Consider the following 19,665-nt stretch of genomic DNA (forward strand, 5'->3'; position numbering starts at 1 on the left):
GTCCATCTATTTTTTACACAAACATATATATTTTTTGCCCATTTAGGCTATAGGCCCATGAGTTATTAAGTAGGCTTGCATTAAAAAAAAAGCCCATATAGAAATGGATTATTAAAGCAGTCTGTCGCTCCCTTAATTAAGTAAGTCAACCTTTGGGATTGGATTCACAATACTACAACAACAACAACAACAATTCGTCCTACAGTACTTGGAAAAATAAAAACAAATCTCAACCGTTGATTCACACAGACGATTCTCATCATCATCAGTTCTCTCTCTCTCTCGTCTCCGCAGCAGCTAGCCGGATCTCCGTTGTCTTCTTCCTCTGGGCCTCCGTTTACTTGAACCCCCTTTTTTTCTTTTGGTTTCGTTTTCGTCTCTAGTCAAAGCGATCGCCTACTATTCCCCTCTTATCCAATTAATCTTTAGGGTTTCCTCGTACACGATGATATATATGTATGAGCTAAATACGATTTGATTTCCTCTGTTTTTTCCCATCCTCCTCCTCCTCCTCTGTTGCAGGTAGCTTTATTCCTATCTTTTAATTTATATAATTATTTTCCTCTAGACTCGTCGTTGCTTTATCTATGTAAACGCGTTTTCACGATTTCTACCACTGTTTGTTTAATCACCTTCGATCGATTGATTTCTTTAGGGTTTTCTTTTCAGGCCTTGATGGAAACGCCCGGCTCCAATCATGACTCCTTCAGGGGTTCTTCTCCCCGTAGAAACTCCATCCTCTCTGCTTCTAACATCATCCAGGCCCCCATCTCAACCTTGTTAGAGTATTCGGGTCTCTTTCGAACAAGGCCAAGTCTTCCTCCTAGTCATGAGGCTGAAACGCTCGTTCCTGATGATTCTGCAGCAGCAGGTATCTCCTCTGGGGAGGTTGCCATTAGGATCATTGGCAACGCCGAGCACGATGCTGCTCAAACTGATAACAACAATGCTCTTATTAGGGATTCCGCTGCTGGACAGTCTGAAGCTTTGGGTTCTGCTTCTTCTCAGGTTGATCCCTTGGCTGCTCCTCCTCCTCAAGGTGGTGCCTCTCAGCCCGAATCTGCCCCTGGAGACGCCGCAACCCGGGATTCTCCTTACCAAAGATATGATATTCAGCAGGCTGCTCGCTGGATTGAGCAAATTCTTCCCTTTTCTTTGCTTCTGTTGGTTGTTTTTATCCGCCAGCATTTGCAGGGTATTAATATCTCTCCTATCCTCTATCCCTTTGTGTCTCTTTTTCTCATCATCGCCACTTGTTCTTGTTGTTTCCATCTCTCTCACTGTCTCTTTTACTTTTCCTGCTATCTCTCTCAGGCTTCTTTGTTGCTATTTGGATTGCTGCTGTCATGTTCAAGTCTAATGATATTCTCAAGAAGCAAACTGCGTTGAAGGTTTTTGAGTTTTTGCATTTTACTTTATTTCTTTTCCAATTCCAAATTTCACACTATTGCTTAGTCTAAGCCTCAAGCACGTCTCTTATATATATTTATTAATTACAGGGTGAGAGGCATATTTCGGCATTAATTGGAATCTCTGTAGCGTTTTCGGCCCATGTTGTTGGTGTTTATTGGTGGTTTCGGAAGGATGACCTCTTGTATCCCTTAATCATGCTGCCTCCAAAATCCATACCACCTTTCTGGCATGCCATTTTTATCATAGTGGTGAATGGTCTGTTCCTTTCTCTGCTTTATTGTTTCCCTTTCCTTAATGAGTCTCGTTTACACTTCTCTTATTCATGCATTATTCCCTATATGATTCATTGTAGCATCCTGTTGGATCATTTAGTGACTTTTTCTTGTGCCTATATTCCTCAGATACACTTGTCCGGCAAGCCTCTATGATTTTCAAGTGTTTTCTCTTGATGTACTACAAGAACAGTAGGGGTCGAAATTATCGTAAACAGGTGATGTAGGACAAAATATATATATATTCTCTCCTTTACCTATATATACAGTTTAACCTAGCCTGCCTCGCTATGCGTCTGTGACATACCTTTGGCAAGCGATTCATAATTTGGTTATTCATTTTCTATGCAGGGCCAATTGCTAACTTTGGTTGAATATTTGATGCTTCTGTATCGCTCTTTACTGCCTACCCCTGTATGGTACCGTTTCTTCTTGAACAAGGATTATGGAAGCCTTTTCTCCTCTCTTATGACGGGATTGTACCTTACTTTCAAGCTCACTTCAGTAGTTGAGAAGGTAGGTTTCTTTTTCTAGAATTTTTTACTCAATTCTTTTTTTCTTTTTATTTGTGGAAGCTGAGAGGGGAAATTGGGAATGAAATTCAGGTTCAATCCTTCTTTACGGCATTGAAGGCTTTGTCTCGTAAAGAGGTGCACTACGGATCGTATGCAACTACAGAGCAGGTACAAATTAATTCTTGCAGATTCAAATCTAGCTTATGCCTCTTAAGGGTTTAAGCCCACATGAAGTGTCTTTCTAATGTGTGCAGGTAAATGCGGCAGGCGACCTGTGTGCCATCTGCCAGGAAAAGATGCACACCCCAATTCTTCTTCGTTGCAAACACTTGTTTTGCGAAGATTGCGTTTCAGAATGGTGAGGTGTTTTTGCATATAGTAATTGTCTTTTGTGTATGAATCTGGATGTTGATCGAATGTGATTATGACTGGGCAGGTTTGAGAGAGAGAGGACGTGTCCTCTGTGCAGGGCCTTGGTCAAACCAGCAGATCTAAAATCATTCGGTGATGGATCCACCAGCCTCTTCTTCCAGATTTTCTGATTAGAACACATACACGAGGAGTCCAAAGTAAAAAAAAATACCATCAAGACTCACTTGCTCACTCGATAGTTTTCTTAGAGAGTATTTCTATACAATGCCATTCAAGCTGTGAACGAAAGACACCACTGATGATGCCTTGGAAGATGTTCATACAATGTCATTTGTTAATATGAATGAAATCACCTTTTATATTACGTAGCAAAAAATAGTCTGATATCATCGTGAATGCACAAGCACGACAAAAACAAATAAATAATAATTTCAATATCAATGAATTTAAGAAGCTGAAACCACACTTGGACACATACTGCTTTCTTCAGCGACTACGATGATCTCTTTAATCATATCTCGACTCGGAGACTGTGTGCCCTCCTCAGCCGCAGGTGAAGAAGTCATCGAGGTTGATACAAAAGGGTAAACAGATGTCACCTCTTCACTGCCCTCGTCTATGTACACAACGTCCTGCATCGTGAGCTGGTGGTATTCTACTATCTCCCTCAAGAACCGGTTCTCCCTCGCATAAATCGAGTTTTCATGAGCCAACCGTGCTTTCTCTGCCAGGAGGCTCTCCAGCTGGAGCCGAATCTGATACATCCACAACAGAGTAGTTAGATGGAAATGCAACACACAAATGTTTTGGAGATGAGGGAGGTCAGGTCACACAATTTGTTTTACCAAATCTTCGTCTGCAGGGTTGTTTCCTTTCTCACGGTGATTCTCCCTCAGGTGTTTGTTCTCTTCTTCAAGCTGAGCGCAACGCTCTTTCGCGAATGCAAGATCTGCTTTCATAGTTTTCAGCTCACGGAGGAGGAGTTTTGCTTTAGCAGCGGTGGCCATCGCCACCTGCAGCTCACACAAGAAACTATCAAGGAACAGAGCTATTACGAATAACTAGTTAAAAGAGTAGACCTTACATCGCGAGATGCCTTGAGTTGAGTTTCATGCTCCATATGATTTAACTGCATTGGCTGCTCTGGAGACTTTTTCCATGAGGAACTTACTCCGTAAGATTGATTCTGAATCTCATCTTCACCAACAGTTCCTCTTCGTCTGGTTTGAAGTTTTCGTGTTTCCTGGATGATATCAGCTGTTTTGTTCTCAACGAGTGTTCGGCCTTCCTAGAGATATCAAGGAACAACAGATCTAAATAAAGCAGTATCAACCAAGAAGAATGAAACACCGGAATGAATATGATGACAGAGATGAAGAAAAACCTCAAAGGCTTTCTCAAAAGTGTCACCGATCTGATTAAGAGAAGATGCAAGCTTATCCAGCCCTCTCCGAAGCTTCGGATTATCCATTTTCTTGAAACCTTCATCTGATAGGTATGAAAACCGGGACTAGAGAAACAAAGACCAAAAGAGTCCATGATGACCAGAGAGAGGATGGATCATGAATGTAGTTGAAATCAGCAAAAACAAAAACCTGAGATGTTGTTGAGGTCGTATCAATAGATTTATCATCTTCAATCACAGATTTTGCTTTGTGGGCTATGGCTCCCCACAAGCTCTTTGGCTCGGTCGCGTATGCCGTAAAGTTCTGCAGTATACATCCGCAGAAAACACATACATAGGATCAATGAGAGAAGAAAGATCATCATGCTCCGCAGATTATAATTAATAATCACAACTCCTAATGGCATGCTAATGCAACGTTGGTTGGTTGACAGCTAAATAAATATATAAGCATTACAGCCTGATTTAACGAACAAGATTCGATCTGGAGCTGAATCTGATCAGATAGTTGAGAGCATAAACAGAGTCAAAAGTCGTCAAAGGTTAGTCACTATGGATTGGACATCCTAAGAGCGGATCGTGTAACCGTAGAAACGTAAAGCAATCAGTTGAGGGCCAAAAATGGAGAAACCTTAGATCTGGGTTGGTCAAAAGCAGGGGACTCACGCGTTGTGAAGGATCTATCTTTGACGGCGGTGATGCTCTCCGGTGGAAGCTGATCCTCCTTGAAAGTGGCAAAATTTCCGATCCCCTGCCTTCTCCTGTACGCCATATGTTAGGTTCCCTTGTTTTTTTTTTCGGTTAGTTCTCAAACAAGTTAAATCACCAGCTTAGAAAGAGGAGAGACGTTTTGATATTAGTATAATCAAAAAAAGTGCAAGGACAAAAATTGATGGATGCGGACCCACGAGGCTCGAAAGAAAGAAAGCCAGTGATAATTTTATTTAGTCTCTTTGTTAATGTCCCTTGGACAACCCGACAGGATTTGTGTGTTTTAAATCTGACCAGCTAAATTTCCATGGAGAACATCTCATCTTCATTCCCAAATCCAGTTCAATATACACCATCCGTATTCCCCATCTCAAAACTGGTCAATGCCAGAAAACTTGTCCACTCCAGTAGCATTCATCCGTATTCAATGAGTTGCCGACGCCCACAACACATTTCTACCACTTGAGGAATCTCTGCTTAATCATTTCTTTACTAGTACGTTGACTATTATAATATCAACAACACACATCCACCTAATTAAGTTATGGATTTACTGGAACCCTCTAACCTAGGAAGTTCACCTCTGTTCTGTATGAATATGATGGCCATCCTGTCCATGCTCCTTCCTCTTTAATATGTATGTTGTATGGTTTTGGAACACTAGAAAGACAAAATATGTTCTCCTTCCTCTTTCATCAGTTTCTGCTTTTGGCAATTTCACAGAGAATCTTAGGAAACTAGCACTATTTCAAGACCCTCTTCATGACTCGGAGACTTTAGAGGGAGGGAGTGAGTCTATTAGATAAGCGTAAAAAACAGAAAAACAAAAGGAGAAATATGATGCCCTGCGAAATTTACAACACCCGGCACCCCCATCCGTCCGTCGTCGTTGACGGTTGACCCCTTCTCCGCCATACAATCCCAACGCCCTGTTTCTGCCATTTTTTTTTTGTTGCATCGAAACCATTCCTTGTTTGCTTGGGAGAGATGAAGGCTTCCTCCTAGGTTTGTGAAGATCCTGGCGTTTTTCTTGGGTAATATTTTTTCTCTTTTTCTCTTTTAATTCTTTTGGAAATTCGAGAGAGCAATTGGAGATAGCGCGGATGTATGTATCCGCTCATTCATATGGTGTGATCTCACCCCTGCTTGGGTCATGATTTTTTTATATATCTCCCACTTTTCATTTCAGACCTCAAAGTTACCACCTTTGGATCTGATGGAATCACAACCTCAGAGATCTTCTGATGATGATAGGGATAGCAATTCAATCCCATCTTCGGCGTGTAATCTATGCGGAAGAGTTGTTCAATCTGCTTCCGATGATCTTGAAATCTTTAGCTTATGTGTAGACTGTAAGTTTTTGTTGCTTGAAGATTTCGGCACCCCTGCCCCTCCCCTGTCCCGGAGGCAGACTCCTAGTAGTAGTAGTAGAAGAAGAAGAAGAAGAAGAAGGGGGAGGATGAGAACTAGGCACGACAGCTCTGAGTCTGTCGGTGATCTTTCCACCCAACAACAATTCACACACTTGATAAGCATCGCAAGACAAAGCCTTTCAACCGTTCATGCTAGTGATGACCAGCGAACTAGCTCCCATACCACTCCTACCGGTTCGACAAGATGGCCACTTTTCTCAGAATCTGAAAGTGAAGATTTTGGCAACTTTGGCGAAACCGATTCAAACGCTAGTTTTAGCCTCTACAGGTTCTCCCATGGTGATTATAGGGATGATGCCATTTCTTTTAGTGCTTACGGTGGTGGGGAGTCTGATGCTTCCACGGACAGGCATCCGGAAATCTTTGTTCAACCAGACGACAGGAGCGATATTGACTTTGACACTGATATAGACCCGATGCATGCTGGTCTTAACCAGTGGAACTCTGACGAAGACGACAGGGAATGGGACGAAGGAGCGGGTCCATCTGGGGTTTCCCGAACACGGTATCGAAATTATTTGGCAAGTCCAAGTGAGAGCTACAGCTCCATGACTCGGTTTGATTCACCTGAGTTGGAGAGAGGGTTTCGTCAAAGAATTATAGAGAGGAGGCAGGCGCTATCTCGCAACATCTTCACTGGTTTGGAGGATATGGAGTTCTCCCCTTATGCTGCAAATGTTGATGATTATCTTGATGAGAGGGGCTTTGAGGAACTGCTTGACCAACTTGCCGACGCTGACAATTCCAGAAGAGGTGCACCACCTGCATCGGTGACTTGCGTCAGGAATCTTCCAAAGGTTGTCATTGGAGAGGAGCATGTAAACAAGGGACTAGTCTGTGCTATCTGCAAAGAGCTTTTCACCCTCCGCAATGAAACCACGCAGCTTCCGTGTCTACATCTGTACCATGCTCATTGTATCGTACCTTGGTTGAATGCCCGTAACTCTTGTCCGCTCTGCCGTTACGAGCTCCCAACAGATGATAAAGATTACGAGGAGGGAAGGCAGAATGTACTGGATGTGAGCGAGGATAGCTCCTCCTCTGATGCTGGCACAGACGCGGGAGAAGAGGAATATGTTGAGAGCGAGCCTGGTGTGAGCAGAGTTAGCAGAGGAAGATGGCTGTTTCTGGCTGCTGCGCCAGTGGTGGGTCTGGTGGGCGTTGTGTTGGCAATGTGGCTAAGCAACCCACAGAGGAGAGATATAGCAGTCTCTCATAGCCAAAGGGGGAACAGAACCAGAAGATGGCTGCCATTTTTCTGACTGATACCCACTTCCCTTGTAACTCTAGAATCTCTCAGACCCTAAAAGATACTTGAGTTTTTTTATCTGCTGGTTATTGACTTCTATTGTTTCCACATGTTAGTTTAATTGAAGTTTAACCAAAGTTGTGCTGTGTGTCGTGTGTTTCAAATAAATATTACTTGATATATCCAGAGAAAAAAAAAGGTAGTCCCAGCAGGCATCAGTTGATAGAAGTTACATTTACACAGGAATTAAATAAAATAACTTTGATGCTGACAAAAAGAAAAGGAAAAAAAAAAAACTTTGGATTGGTTCAGGCACATATGAGACGCCCCTGGACTTGTATAGTAGCCAGATCAATGTGTCAATAAGAAAGAATTCAGAAGAGTATGTTGATGTACAGTACCATCCATCCAGCCATTGAGAAGATGGCGAAAATGTGAACCCAGAAAAGCACAGCAGCTGACTCCCTTCCACAGCCTCTAAGGTTCGCAACAGCTCCTGAAAGCACTGATGTAGGCATTGTGTGTTGAAGGAGTAGCACAAATCGGAACATCTTGTCCTCAGCAGGAAGGAATCCAAGTTTGTCTGCTAGTGTCACTATTCCTAGTCCTACTGGTGGCACCAACACCAACCGTCCAAATATAATAGCCGCTGTAGTCTTGAAACCAAGTTTTGAACTTCCTGGTCCTAAAATTTAGTCAAGGAATCAATAAGTTCCATATGATGGATGGGGCTAAAAACAAAAACAGTATGAAAAGAGAGCAACAACACAACCCTACCGTTAATGAGATTTCCTCCCAGTGCCAGTAAGATACACGGTATCATGGCGTCCCTGATAGCCAAAGGTTTTTTACAGTTATTAAAACATTATATCGCAGCTGCTTGCCAGAAGACAAAAAAAGAGGGTGCTGTTTACCCAAGAATCATGCAGCTGTCTGTGAAGAAGAAAAGAGGTGCACCATTTGTGAATATCAACTTCTTCGTGAAAGGTATTGCACCAAGTATCATGGCAAGGATCTGAAGGTAACACAGACACGTCTACTTTAAGTAACATGGTAAAGGCAACTGCAAGGTCTCTTGTGAGTCTTGAATCTCTTGATCATCGGATAATACAGGAGAACTGAAAGGCGAGATACTTACCGAAGCAACTATTGCAGGCTGGACTATTTGCTTCAGTTTCAACTTCTCATAGAGGTAAACAAAGATCTGTGTAATCTACATCACAGAGCAAAATATTTAAACAAAAAAACCCTGAATCATTGAATTAAAATCTATAACTGCATTTCCACCTTGCTTTTCCTTGAATCCCCTCTTCCTCTAGGTTCGGTGCTCTGTACAGGCAGGAGAACTTGAGCAGGCGAAATGTCCTTGGGGGAATTTTGAATAAGCAAGGGGACTTGCTCTGGAGCAGCATCTACTGGAAGGTGTTTCAAAGGAAGATTATCTTCTTCAGCATCAAACCCTTCTGGAGGAGGAGCAAACATCTGGTACACATATGTGTAGAGAATGATGGCACCAACCTAACATACAAGTTATACCTCACGGTTATTCAAAGTTTCTCAGAGAGAATCATCATGGAAACTAGCAGGAGGGAACCGAAACAATATTTAAATCCATGGACACTGATGACTCACAGTAGACTGGAACTAAGGATCCTAAACAAAATAGTTACAATGTCTCATAAGTACATATCAAGCTCCTCTTCATCAAAACAGAAAAAAGGCAGAAAGCCAAGAAAGTGTGTCACTGTAAAGGGCGAGACAGCAAAGACGAAAACTTGGGAAGCTAATGATGCTCTGATTCTATAGTACGTAGTTTTAAGAGAGAGAGAGAGAGAGAGAGAGAGAGAGAGAGAGAGAGAGAGAAAGGGTACCCATTGACCAAAGGATATATAAGCAGTGCCATCAATGCTACATTTTTCGGAGTCACCGAAAGGGTTGGAGGTATCCCTACATAGAGCCGCTAGTAAAACAAGAGGCACATTGCCAATGTTACCTGAGAAACAAACAAAAATAAATAAAAAAGTGAGACTAGTGTCAGTCAGAGCAGACAAGAGAGTCTTAGGGAAAAGGGTGTCTAACCAACTCCAATTTGTATGATAGTGAATTTGAAGTAAGGGTAAGGTGGACGAATGATGGTAGCAACAATGAAACCGATGATCGAGCCTGAGATGGTGCCAAGAACGACGTTCACAGGAATGAACCACCTGGTATAGATGGAGCAGCCGAAAAGAAGATGCGTTACTGGAGAGCTGCTATTATGGTGTATAAAAGACAAGGGACTAAGATGGAAACAAACCACTGAAGCATTTTGTGGAGAGTGACGGCTTGTCCGAGCTGGGAGAAGATCAAGCAGGGAAGCAAAAGCGAGAAGACTAACTGTATGACACACAGTTTCAAAGTTATGCTTTTTTTTTTTAACAAGTTCAAAGATGCAGGGGTTGGGGTTGTAAAGGAAAAAAAAAAAAAAAAAAGAGAGAGAGAGAGAGAAGAGAGAATTACCCCGTTCAAGAGTTTGCGGCCAGAGGGAGGCAAGATGTTAACGTACTTGGAGGCCATTAGAAGACCCAAGAAGCACATGGTAAAAACCTTGGCAATTGGCATCACCGCGATTTTGATTGTACCCAGCACTGATTCACCGGCAGCAGCGGGAATCTCCATGGAATCGGCCAAGGCGGCAAGGATCCGGGCTATCATTCTGACAGTTCCTAATGCCAAAGGCAGCAATTTTTAGGGGTTGGACTTGGGTTGGAATCCGGAAGAGAGGGGAAGAATAAAACAGAGGAAGTTAGAGAGAGAGAGAGAGAGAGTCTCTCTGATGATTGATTTAAGGAATAAAATATAAACAAACACTTCGCGATCTCTCGATCTCTCGTGATTGCCACGTGCACTTCTTTCTCTTTGCCTTCCTTCATACTTCTTTCCTTTTCTAAGCCCAAAAAAAGCCCGTTTCAACTCTTCTTCCCACACCTTTTTTTTTTTCTTTTTTTTGTTTATTCTTTTCTGTTTTACTATTAGCTTTCGTTACTAAAATAAGTTTTTATTTTGTCAAAATACTCCCAAGTTTACAAATTACAAACACCACAAAGTATAACACTTCTTAAAATTTTTGATCATCTAAGCTATGAATTATAATTTTGACTTTGTTTCAACACTCAGTTTAACATGACTTGGGAAGTTGGGAGGATCATGAAAGACTTTGTATTTCCTTGATCATTTACAATGGTACAATATATTTAAAAATAAATCAGTTATTGATCTGCATAAGCATAAGATAGGGGAGAATATATCTTATTAGTCCATATATTCCTTATTCGTTCAGATCACACATCTTCGTTAAGGTCAAATATTTTTAAAATGGCATTAAAAGCAAAAAAGAAAAAAAGAGATATTTAAATGGGCTCATATAGTGGCTTGACCCAACACCGATATGTTCTCAATCCAACATGATTCTTTAAAAAGGGTATTATTATCGGTCTCTATTAATTATCAAGTTTGTAGAGGGGAGTGAGCTAGAGGAGGCATTGCAGTAAGCGATGGCTGCCTTGAGGGATTCTTCCGTTAATGTTTCCTCGTTTGTATTAGTGTTGCCTTCACAGTAGTATCGTACGGGTCTCTTGCTTCGTCTTCTGTGTATAACTTGAAGGACCCACTTCTCTCCCACGTTCACTTTCTCTCTTATCACTCCCACTATACTCAAACACCCCAGTTTCATCATCATTAACCTCGCCACGCTACTGTATGCAGAGAAGCAGCTAGAGGACGATGAGAAGATTGTTGTCTTCTGCATTTCGTTATCGGGAGATGGAGAAGAAGAGATGCTCAATCCTGTGGCTGCTTTGTTGATTTGCATTTCGATGAAAGACTCACCATCGTCGCTGTTGTCCAGCACTTCGTTCATCCATCCCACCTCATTCTCCATTCTCCATTCTCCATCCTATTAATTACGTTACCGGCTCACTTCCCAAAACTCCCTCTACTACTAGTTATAGATATAATATAAGATTTGATCTCTTGCTCTTAATTTCCATCATTGATGTTTTTAGCAAGTATATAGTTAATCATATACGTAGATTCAAATTTATGCAGCTAGCTAGCAGCTCACAGCTCCCATACATGTATTCAGGGAGCATATATGTGCATGTGAATACATCTCTATATGCAAATAACGCAATTATATATGAGAAGAAGACATGATTAATCAAAGAAAATGAGATATATATATATTTTTACAATTGTCAGACCAAATCAAAGCTCTCGATATATGGAATCGGTGGATTAGTGGTATAATAAATTTGGTGTCTTTTTAATAATATACTGTAGAAACTAATTGCCCCTGAAGATAATATCACAATTAATATTGATTGACCCCAGCAATCATTGATCGCCTAGCTCTTGAGGATTCACATGCGTATATATCACACGTCACATGCATATTGTTTTCTTTCTTATATTGCAAAGTATGATGTTCTTTCTCATTTTGGGTGGAGTCAAAATTTTAAAGATAAAGAACTAATGGAACAAGACTTGAAATGTATCTGGTTTTTATGTATACGTATTTTGGTTCTTGCTGTGAAATATTATTGGAGCACGCTTTAAGCTATTATTTCAAGGATAAATATAAAGAAAAAATAAAAACTCTTGGTAATATTTACAATATTAATTAACATAAAAATACCTTAATGCAAATAAATAAAATAATTGTTACTTTGCCAAGAGAAGAAAGGGTCACGAATTTGTTACACGATTGGCTTAGAGTTAGAAAAATAAGTTGTATAACTGTATAAGTTAAAAATATATATGAGATGAGCTAAAACGTGTTTTGGTCCACTGTTCTTTCTCTGAAGAAATCTGGCATATCATTATGTTTCGTCTTGGTCAGTCCCCTTGTGTTTCGCAAAGTGGTCAAGGCTAATCTCTTGGCTCTTGTAAATAACGTTGAGGTGCTATCAACTTTATACTTTCTTTGCTCATATATATGGACTATGCAAATTGCAATAGCCAACAGGGGTGGAATAATCAAGTACTCTCCACCAAATGTGTTTTATTTTGGGTGGACCACGAAGATTACATATGTTCTAATCGTGTGTGGTGATGCAAAATTTACAAATGTCACACTCTGAAAAAATGGGTTGGGAAATCTTTTTTGCAAGTAGTATATGGAGATTTCATATACCGTATATAAAAAGGTGTAAAAGCCTCGGAACCATATCATATATTTGAGACAGAGGAGTAACTAGGATGTAAGCGTGCCGCCACGACCGAGCTCGAGCTTTGTTACTAAATTCTTTTGACTTAATTTAGTGAAAGCTGAAAATATAAAACAAAATATCGATCTTCATGACTAAATGAATTCAAAACCTATAAATAAATTCTCGGTAATAGTTTCCTTCATAACTTTTCAGGATCACCCATTATTTAGTTTGTGAGTGTGATAAAGCAAGAGCAATTTCTTAGTGCGTCCCAAGGGTTATTGGTGTACTACCCAAAATATAAAATAAATTCGAAAAGAACAAAAACTTAGAGGGGCTGTAGTTCAATTAAAATGGGAATTAATATTATGTCTGGATTCTTATTTTTGTGGAACTGATGTTAATTCATAAAGTACACTTCCAGACAAAACAAAAACTAAAGGGTTCCTCTTCTTTTTTGTTCATAAACGCAAGTCGATGTCAGATTCGGAAGTAGCGATGTCAGATGATTTACCAGGTACGACGAATCCAAACTCTATATATCGATCTAAAAAGGATCGATTATATAAAATCGGCGGATCAAACCCCTAATTTGGAATTTTTTTTTTTTTTTTTTTTTTCCCGGTCGTTTCTCTCAGAGTGGACTATCATGGAAATACCAGCGTATTTAAAATACGTGCCTGGTACTGAGCCTGAGGATGTGTATATTCCTTATATAAGACGTGGCGAAAACGAAGAGCCTAATTAATCTCTCGCCTGAAGAAGAGGAACGCATCATTAAGGAACAAGTCATCGAGAGCGAGGTTAGGGTTCTTCTTTATTCAGTTGTCTTTTATGATTGATTTTTTTTTTCTTTTTTCATTCTCTGAAAACACATATTGTTATATTCTTGGTTAGAAAATATTATTGTATGTTGTTGATTTGTGGGGAGTCTAGTGCGAGTAATCTCATCTTCTCTACTTGGAAAATGCTATTGTTAATTTTTTGTTGGTTTATCATATAGGGTTTCGACATTGACTTCAAGCAGTTCCGCTGTCTTTTCAATTACCGACCTCTTAATTTCGATGATAACAATGAGTACGTCATGGAACCCGAAACCACCAGAGAGTTAATGTACCGGCTGTCTCGGGAATCTCTTGAGAGATACAATGAAAGGAAGGTCGAATACTAACTGTAGTCTCTTTGTTTAAGAAAGATGTGCTTGTTCTCGTTTACGATTGGTTTACCCTTAATTTGTTTCGAAAACACAGGATACAAAATATGAATTTGTCGAGGCTATCAAAGCCAATTTTTACGCGACTGGTGCTGCTTCGGTAATGTATTTCATTACCTTTGAAGGTATGGATCCTTCTAATGGTCAGCCAAAACATTTCCGAGCTAGAGTCTGCTATTATTATCACTGTCCGCCCTTGTACATCTCATGCTATCCCACACCTGAGAAAAAAGGTACTCCATTATTTTCTTTTCTTTTCCTTTTGTCTTTCCTAATAGACAGCTTTTGGACAAGTCATAGGTTTATTTGGATTGTTTTGGCAGTTCAATCCATTGAAATTGCAGTGAAAGAACACTACAAGAAACAGGGTAATTTCTGACGGACGTACTAACGGAAATTTATCTGTCGGAAATTACCGGCGGATTTCCGACAGTTATCTGACGCCGAATGATTTCGTCGGTTTTTCGTCGGTAAGTTACCGACAGACTTTATCCGTCGGAAAACCGTCACTTTTTCCGAAGGATTTCTGACGGATATAGTCCGTCAGTAATATCCGTCGGAAATCCGTCGGAAAATATGTTCGTTTTACATTTTTCGAATTACCGACGGATTTCCGACGACCCAAAGTATCCGTTCTTATAGCCGTTTTATGACCGTTGCAGTTTCAAAATTTACCGACGGATTACTGACGGATTATCGACGAAAACCATTCTATATAAACAAATCGCTTTGTCTCATGTTCTCACTCATTTTTTCAGAAAAAAACGTACGTAAAATGTTTTCTTCTTCTTATTTTCGATCGTGGATGGACGGACCGATGCTCGATCCAGAATCAAATTTATTGAATGATGAGTATGCTCGTGGTGTTGGTGAATTTATGGAATTGGCTTGTCAACAACCGATCGCTCTAAAAACCCGTAAGTTGAAATGTCCATGTTCGATTTGTCAGAATTCTCACAATATTAGGATTGATTTAGTATGTGGTCATCTTTATTCCAATGGTTTTATGCCGGGTTACAAGATTTGGTTTCTCCATGGTGAAAGATCAGAGTACAATAGTTCTAGCGAACCATATATTGTTGATAGAGTAGAGGAACCTAGAACAGAAGTAGATTATGGTGTGGATTCTCTTGAGATGGTGAATGATGCATATAGGGAAAATATGCAATCGATGGGTCAAAATGTTGATAGTTTAGAGGAGCCTAATGCAGAGGCACACAAGTTTTTTTCTATGTTGGACGCAGCTAAGCAGCCGTTATACTGAGGTTGTAGGCACGGTCATTCCGCTTTGTCATCTGCAAGCAGATTGATGACCATAAAGACGGACTATAATTTGGCTGAGGAATGTGTGGATGCGATAACTGATTTTGTGTAAGACATTTTGCCGGAAGATAATCATTTTCCAGGTACATATTACGAGATTCAGAAATTGGTCGCCGGTCTTGGTTTGCCTTATCAAATGATAGATGTATGCGAAGATAATTGCATGATCTATTGGAGAGAAGACGAAGATAGGACAAGGTGTCGATTTTGTCAAAAACCAAGATATCAGGATATAATCGGTAGGGTTCCAGTTCCATATAAGAGGATGTGGTATTTACCGATCACGGAAAGGTTGAAGCGATTATATCAATCTGAGCATACGGCAGGTCCAATGAGATGGCACGCAGAACATAGATCAAACAGAGAGATTACGCATCCTTCAGATGCGGAAGCATGGAGGCATTTCCAATCTGTGTATCCGGATTTTGCGTATGAGCGACGAAACGTGTACCTAGGATTATCTACAGATGGTTTCAACCCATTTGGAAAGCATGGAAGACAGTATTCGTTGTGGCTAGTAATCGTAACACCTTAGAACTTACCACCATCTTTGTGCATGCGTCGAGAGTTTCTTTTCCTTTCGATTTTGGTTCCCGGTCCAAATCATCCAAAGAGGTCTCTTGATGTGTTTCTCCAACCGTTGATATATGAGTTGAAAATATTATGGGATCATGGTGCTACAACATATGATGTATCAACCAAGCAGAATTTCCAGATGCGTGCAGCACTTATGTGGACGATAAGTGACTTTCCAGCTTATGGGATGCTATCTGGATGGACAACTCATGGAAGGTTAGTGTGTCCATATTGTCAAGATAACACAGATGCGTTCCAGTTGAGGCATGGACGTAAAACGAGTTGGTTTGATTGCCATAGAAGATTTCTACCAGCTCGTCACCCTTATCGGCGTTCGCGGACATTGTTTAGAAAGAATAAGCAAGTGGTTGATGCACCACCTCCTGAGGTCGATGGACATAGTTTACTAGAACAGTTAAGAGATTTTGGAGCGGAGAGGACTACAGATTGTGGTGGTAATGGACATGTTTTTGTGTATGGTGCTGGTATCAATCACAATTGGCATAAACATAGTATCTTTTGGGTGTTGCCTTAGTGGAAAGATCTTTTGTTAAAACATAATCTAGATGTCATGCACATCGAGAAGAACGTCTTCGACAACCTCATGAACACTGTTATAAATGTCCCGGGAAAGACTAAAGATAATTTGAAGTCTAGATTAGATTTGCCGGATATATGTGATCGCGAGGAACTTCATGTACTAGAAAATGGGAGATGTCCAATCCCGATATTTCGGCTAGACACGCGCAAAAAGGAAGCGTTCTTCAACTGGATTACCCACGATGTCAAATTTCCTGATGGATACGCATCTAATTTGCGTAATTGTGTTGATATGGCTGAAGGAAAATTTACTGGGATGAAGAGCCATGATTGTCATGTTGTGATGCAGCGACTTCTTCCATTTGCATTTGAGCATCTTTTACCCGACAATGTCCACCAAGCAATTGCAGGTACATTTCTAAATATTGCAATTTTTTATTTATTATATACTTTTTAATTTATATATACAACCTCAACATTAAAAATTTAACTTATAGGTGTAGGTGCATTTTTTCGGGATTTATGCTCGAGAACACTTACTTTTGACGGTATTCGTAATTTGGAAGAAAACATACCAATGATCCTATGCAATTTTGAGAAGATATTTCCCCCATCTTTTTTTGATGTTATGGAGCATCTCCCAATACACCTTCCGCGAGAAGCTAAACTTGGTGGTCCTGTTCAATATCGGTGGATGTATCCTTTTGAGCGGTATATGTTCCATCTGAAGAAGAAGGTGAAAAATTTAAGCAAAGTTGAAGGCTCTATTGTGGCACAAAGTATAAACGAAGAAGCGTCAAATTTTGCTGAATTTTACTTTCCTGCCCAAGTTCGTAGAAAAAGACGACGTCCTACTCGTCATGATGATGGAGGCGAAAGGCTAGTTATTCGGTATACGTACCTAGCTTGTTTACCCAAGTTGGGAGACTCAGTGGGACACGAAAGAATCGCCAACTGTCGCAGCAAGAGTATACGCACTTACATATGTATATTCTCACTAACTGTGAGGATATTATGGAATATGAGAAGTACATTCTAAAATTAATATTAACAAAAACTTAAATTTATAAGTGCAAATCTTCTCAAATATTTTTTTTGTTTTTTTGTAATAGGATTTACATGGCGTTAATACGCTCTTACTACCCAAATTATACCGAGGCACAACTTGAGGAGCATAAGCAAAGAGATTTCGTGCCTTGGTTGAAATATTATGTAAGTGTTTTACTATTTTGGTTTAATATATATACAATAATTAAATATTGTTAATTTATTTAAATATTTAGGTTAACGATGAAAGCGAGAAAGGTCAAACATTTCCATCATGGCTAGTAGAGTTAGTAAACGGTCCCAACTACATTGCAACGTCTTCTCCAGGGTATTGCACGAGGGGATATGCATTTCGGATTCATGAGGAAGGAAGTAGGCGGAGAACAACCGATTCGGGTATATCATCTCATACAAGTGATGTTGTATATTATGGTGTCCTTAGAGAGATTTTAGAAGTACGCTATCCGGGGATGTTAAACTTGAGATGCATTGTTTTCTTTTGTGATTGGTATGATCCTTACATCGATCGTGGTGTTAGAGTTGACCGATTTGGTGTTACGTCCGTTAACATAAGACGTAGATTGGTGAAATATGATCCGTTCATCCTTGCGTCACATGCAGACCAAGTAAGTATTACATTATCCGTTTATTGAATAATTATTTAATAAATTTAGTTAACATAATTATTAACATAACATTATTTGTAACAGGTTTGCTACATTCACTATCCTCGCGTTTCTAATGCTCCCGATACTTGGGTAACAGTTACGCAAATAAACCCAAGAGGAGGAATATACGGAGTTGCCGATCATGATCCTTTGCAACCTAGCGGAATTGGCTACATGGCCCCAGTTGAGCATTCTTTTGATGTTGACCTCGTGGTTGACTTCACCCAATTCACAGATGACAGAGTTGACTCTGAATCCGAAGATGAAATTGGAGAATTTGACGAAGATGATTCAGACTCAGCTTCTACCGATTACTTTTCTGATTCAGAATAGATTTTTTTAATTATTAACAATTGTAACTTTGAAGTAAATGCGTAATAAAAATAAATATTTGCTTTCAATATTTGTAACAAATAAATATTTGCTTTCAAAATTTTTATTAATAAATATTTGTAATAAATAAATATTTGCTTTCAAAATTTTTAGTAAAATAAATAAATGTAATTAAATTAATAATTAAAAATAAATGGTAAATTCCGTCGGTAATTCGGTCGGTAAAACAAACCCGTCGGTAATCCGTCAGAAATTACCGACGGGTTACCGACGGATATCTAACTTTCGTCGTGTTAGTAAAATTTTGGTCGGTTTTACCGACGGATACTGACAGATTTCCGATGGAGTTTTGTAAAACCTCTAATTTTTGTTCTATAATGCACATATTTAATAAGAGATGTATAAAGTATGAAGTTTCAATGACTATATAATCTTCTTTTAAACTAAAATCTTCAAAATTTGTGTTTTAAAAAAATGAATATGTTGTTTGCCTAAAGTACTAATAGAATGATATTATATCTTATGGGTAAATGTTTTTAAATTATCAATTTTTTTTTATTTTTCATAATTTACTCATATTTGTCAAGAAAAAATATAAACTACATAATATAAGCATATTTGTCAAGAAAAATAATAAGATTAAGGGTTTTAATATTTAATGCGTCGGTAAATAGTCGGTACACCGTCAGAAAAGTATTATGTCGGTAATCCGTCGGTTTTTTCTGACGGATTACCGATGGATTGCGAAATTTCACCCCGGGAACAAAATACAATTAAATTTTGGTATCGCGGGGAATTAATTTTTTTATTGATTCCGACGGATGTTCCGTCGGTATTTCCGTCGGTAACATCGATAAAACCTAAGTCATTTCATCTTCTTTCTCGCATTCGTCGACATAACGCCAACTTCTCAAATCCTTTCTCCCGCTCTCGCAACCAAAATTCCGGCGACGAATCGGCTTCCAATCCGGCGTCCAAACCAGCTGCTATTCCGGCGGCTTTCTTCCCTCATCCGGCGGCTTTCTTCCCTCCGGCGGATTTCTCTACTTCGGCGGATTTCTCTACTCTGGCGGCTGTCTCTACTCCGGCGGATCTACTCCGGCGGCTCTCTTTAAAGAATGGCGTAAGTTCTCTCATTTTTTGTCATATTTCCTTAATTTTTGTTAGTTTTTTAGGATTATGGTATATTTATTAGATTTTATGAAGATTTGGCTTTAGATTAATTTGAAGATTTAGAGTGTTAGATTTGTTAGAGTGTGATTTGTTTACTGTGATTTGATGAATGATGAATTGGATTTCGTTTTTGTTTTTGTTAGGGTGTTAGATTTCGTTTTTTTTTTGATGATTTGGTTTTTGTTTAATTGTTTTATCTTGTTTTTTTTTTCTAGAAATTTTTTTTTTGGTTG

General features: G+C 39.5%; 6 protein-coding genes and 2 pseudogenes across 12 annotated transcripts; 5 read left to right on the top strand and 3 right to left on the bottom strand.

Moving 5' to 3' along the window:
* The first annotated feature begins 3 nt into the window (after positions 1–3).
* LOC147940654 (uncharacterized) lies at positions 4–3,045 on the top strand. 2 transcript variants are annotated; one of them, XM_087461546.1, is made up of 9 exons: positions 4–522; positions 670–1,195; positions 1,315–1,391; positions 1,500–1,668; positions 1,815–1,903; positions 2,037–2,201; positions 2,291–2,368; positions 2,455–2,558; positions 2,637–3,045. In XM_087461546.1, the coding sequence occupies exons 2-9, from the start codon at positions 676–678 to the stop codon at positions 2,740–2,742; spliced, it is 1,308 nt and encodes a 435-aa protein (XP_087317672.1). In that variant the 5' UTR covers positions 4–522; positions 670–675; the 3' UTR covers positions 2,743–3,045. The 2 variants fall into 2 exon arrangements, with proteins under 2 accessions (XP_087317672.1, XP_087317673.1); XM_087461547.1 differs by having other exon boundaries at positions 139–522; positions 656–1,195.
* Positions 2,903–4,958, bottom strand: LOC147940655 (uncharacterized). Of its 2 annotated transcripts, none has more exons than XM_087461550.1 (6): positions 4,644–4,958; positions 4,168–4,281; positions 3,957–4,082; positions 3,657–3,860; positions 3,418–3,585; positions 2,903–3,327 (listed from the first exon to the last, which is right to left on the bottom strand). In XM_087461550.1, exons 3-6 carry the CDS (start codon positions 4,041–4,043, stop codon positions 3,019–3,021), a joined length of 768 nt encoding a protein of 255 aa, XP_087317676.1. In that variant the 5' UTR covers positions 4,044–4,082; positions 4,168–4,281; positions 4,644–4,958; the 3' UTR covers positions 2,903–3,018. The 2 variants fall into 2 exon arrangements, with proteins under 2 accessions (XP_087317676.1, XP_087317675.1); XM_087461549.1 differs by having other exon boundaries at positions 4,609–4,958.
* Positions 4,959–5,433: 475 nt separating this feature from the next.
* Positions 5,434–7,568, top strand: LOC104709047 (uncharacterized). Its single transcript, XM_010425720.3, has 2 exons — positions 5,434–5,722; positions 5,878–7,568. Exon 2 carries the CDS (start codon positions 5,905–5,907, stop codon positions 7,381–7,383), a length of 1,479 nt encoding a protein of 492 aa, XP_010424022.2. The 5' UTR covers positions 5,434–5,722; positions 5,878–5,904; the 3' UTR covers positions 7,384–7,568.
* On the bottom strand, positions 7,526–10,258 carry LOC104709046 (protein PIN-LIKES 6). The gene is made up of 9 exons (XM_087461548.1): positions 9,870–10,258; positions 9,667–9,746; positions 9,450–9,574; positions 9,242–9,363; positions 8,658–8,888; positions 8,509–8,583; positions 8,285–8,385; positions 8,148–8,200; positions 7,526–8,055 (listed from the first exon to the last, which is right to left on the bottom strand). The coding sequence occupies exons 1-9, from the start codon at positions 10,062–10,064 to the stop codon at positions 7,745–7,747; spliced, it is 1,293 nt and encodes a 430-aa protein (XP_087317674.1). The 5' UTR covers positions 10,065–10,258; the 3' UTR covers positions 7,526–7,744.
* A 578-nt stretch (positions 10,259–10,836) lies between these two features.
* On the bottom strand, positions 10,837–11,289 carry LOC104710006 (uncharacterized). The gene has a single exon (XM_010426532.1). It carries the CDS (start codon positions 11,287–11,289, stop codon positions 10,837–10,839), a length of 453 nt encoding a protein of 150 aa, XP_010424834.1.
* Positions 11,290–12,983: 1,694 nt separating this feature from the next.
* On the top strand, positions 12,984–14,259 carry LOC104709048 (UPF0725 protein At4g28920-like; annotated as a pseudogene). Its single transcript, XR_015563367.1, has 5 exons — positions 12,984–13,076; positions 13,198–13,362; positions 13,563–13,718; positions 13,810–14,005; positions 14,096–14,259. The product of XR_015563367.1 is annotated as a UPF0725 protein At4g28920-like (transcript).
* A 162-nt stretch (positions 14,260–14,421) lies between these two features.
* On the top strand, positions 14,422–15,630 carry LOC147940656 (uncharacterized; annotated as a pseudogene).
* Positions 14,948–18,425, top strand: LOC147940657 (uncharacterized). 4 transcript variants are annotated; one of them, XR_015563366.1, is made up of 6 exons: positions 15,771–16,621; positions 16,709–17,239; positions 17,324–17,423; positions 17,495–17,654; positions 17,797–17,884; positions 17,969–18,425. XR_015563366.1 is itself a non-coding variant. In XM_087460721.1 (5 exons), exons 2-5 carry the CDS (start codon positions 17,196–17,198, stop codon positions 18,257–18,259), a joined length of 825 nt encoding a protein of 274 aa, XP_087316847.1. In that variant the 5' UTR covers positions 14,948–16,621; positions 16,709–17,195; the 3' UTR covers positions 18,260–18,390. The 4 variants fall into 4 exon arrangements, 2 of the variants coding, with proteins under 2 accessions (XP_087316847.1, XP_087316848.1); XR_015563365.1 differs by having other exon boundaries at positions 16,709–17,214; XM_087460721.1 differs by having other exon boundaries at positions 14,948–16,621; positions 17,495–17,884; positions 17,969–18,390.
* Positions 18,426–19,665: the final 1,240 nt, after the last annotated feature.

Source organism: Camelina sativa, chromosome 8, assembly GCF_030686135.1.
Source record: "Camelina sativa cultivar CO46 ecotype springtype chromosome 8, ASM3068613v1".
Classification (NCBI taxonomy): domain Eukaryota; kingdom Viridiplantae; phylum Streptophyta; class Magnoliopsida; order Brassicales; family Brassicaceae; genus Camelina; species Camelina sativa.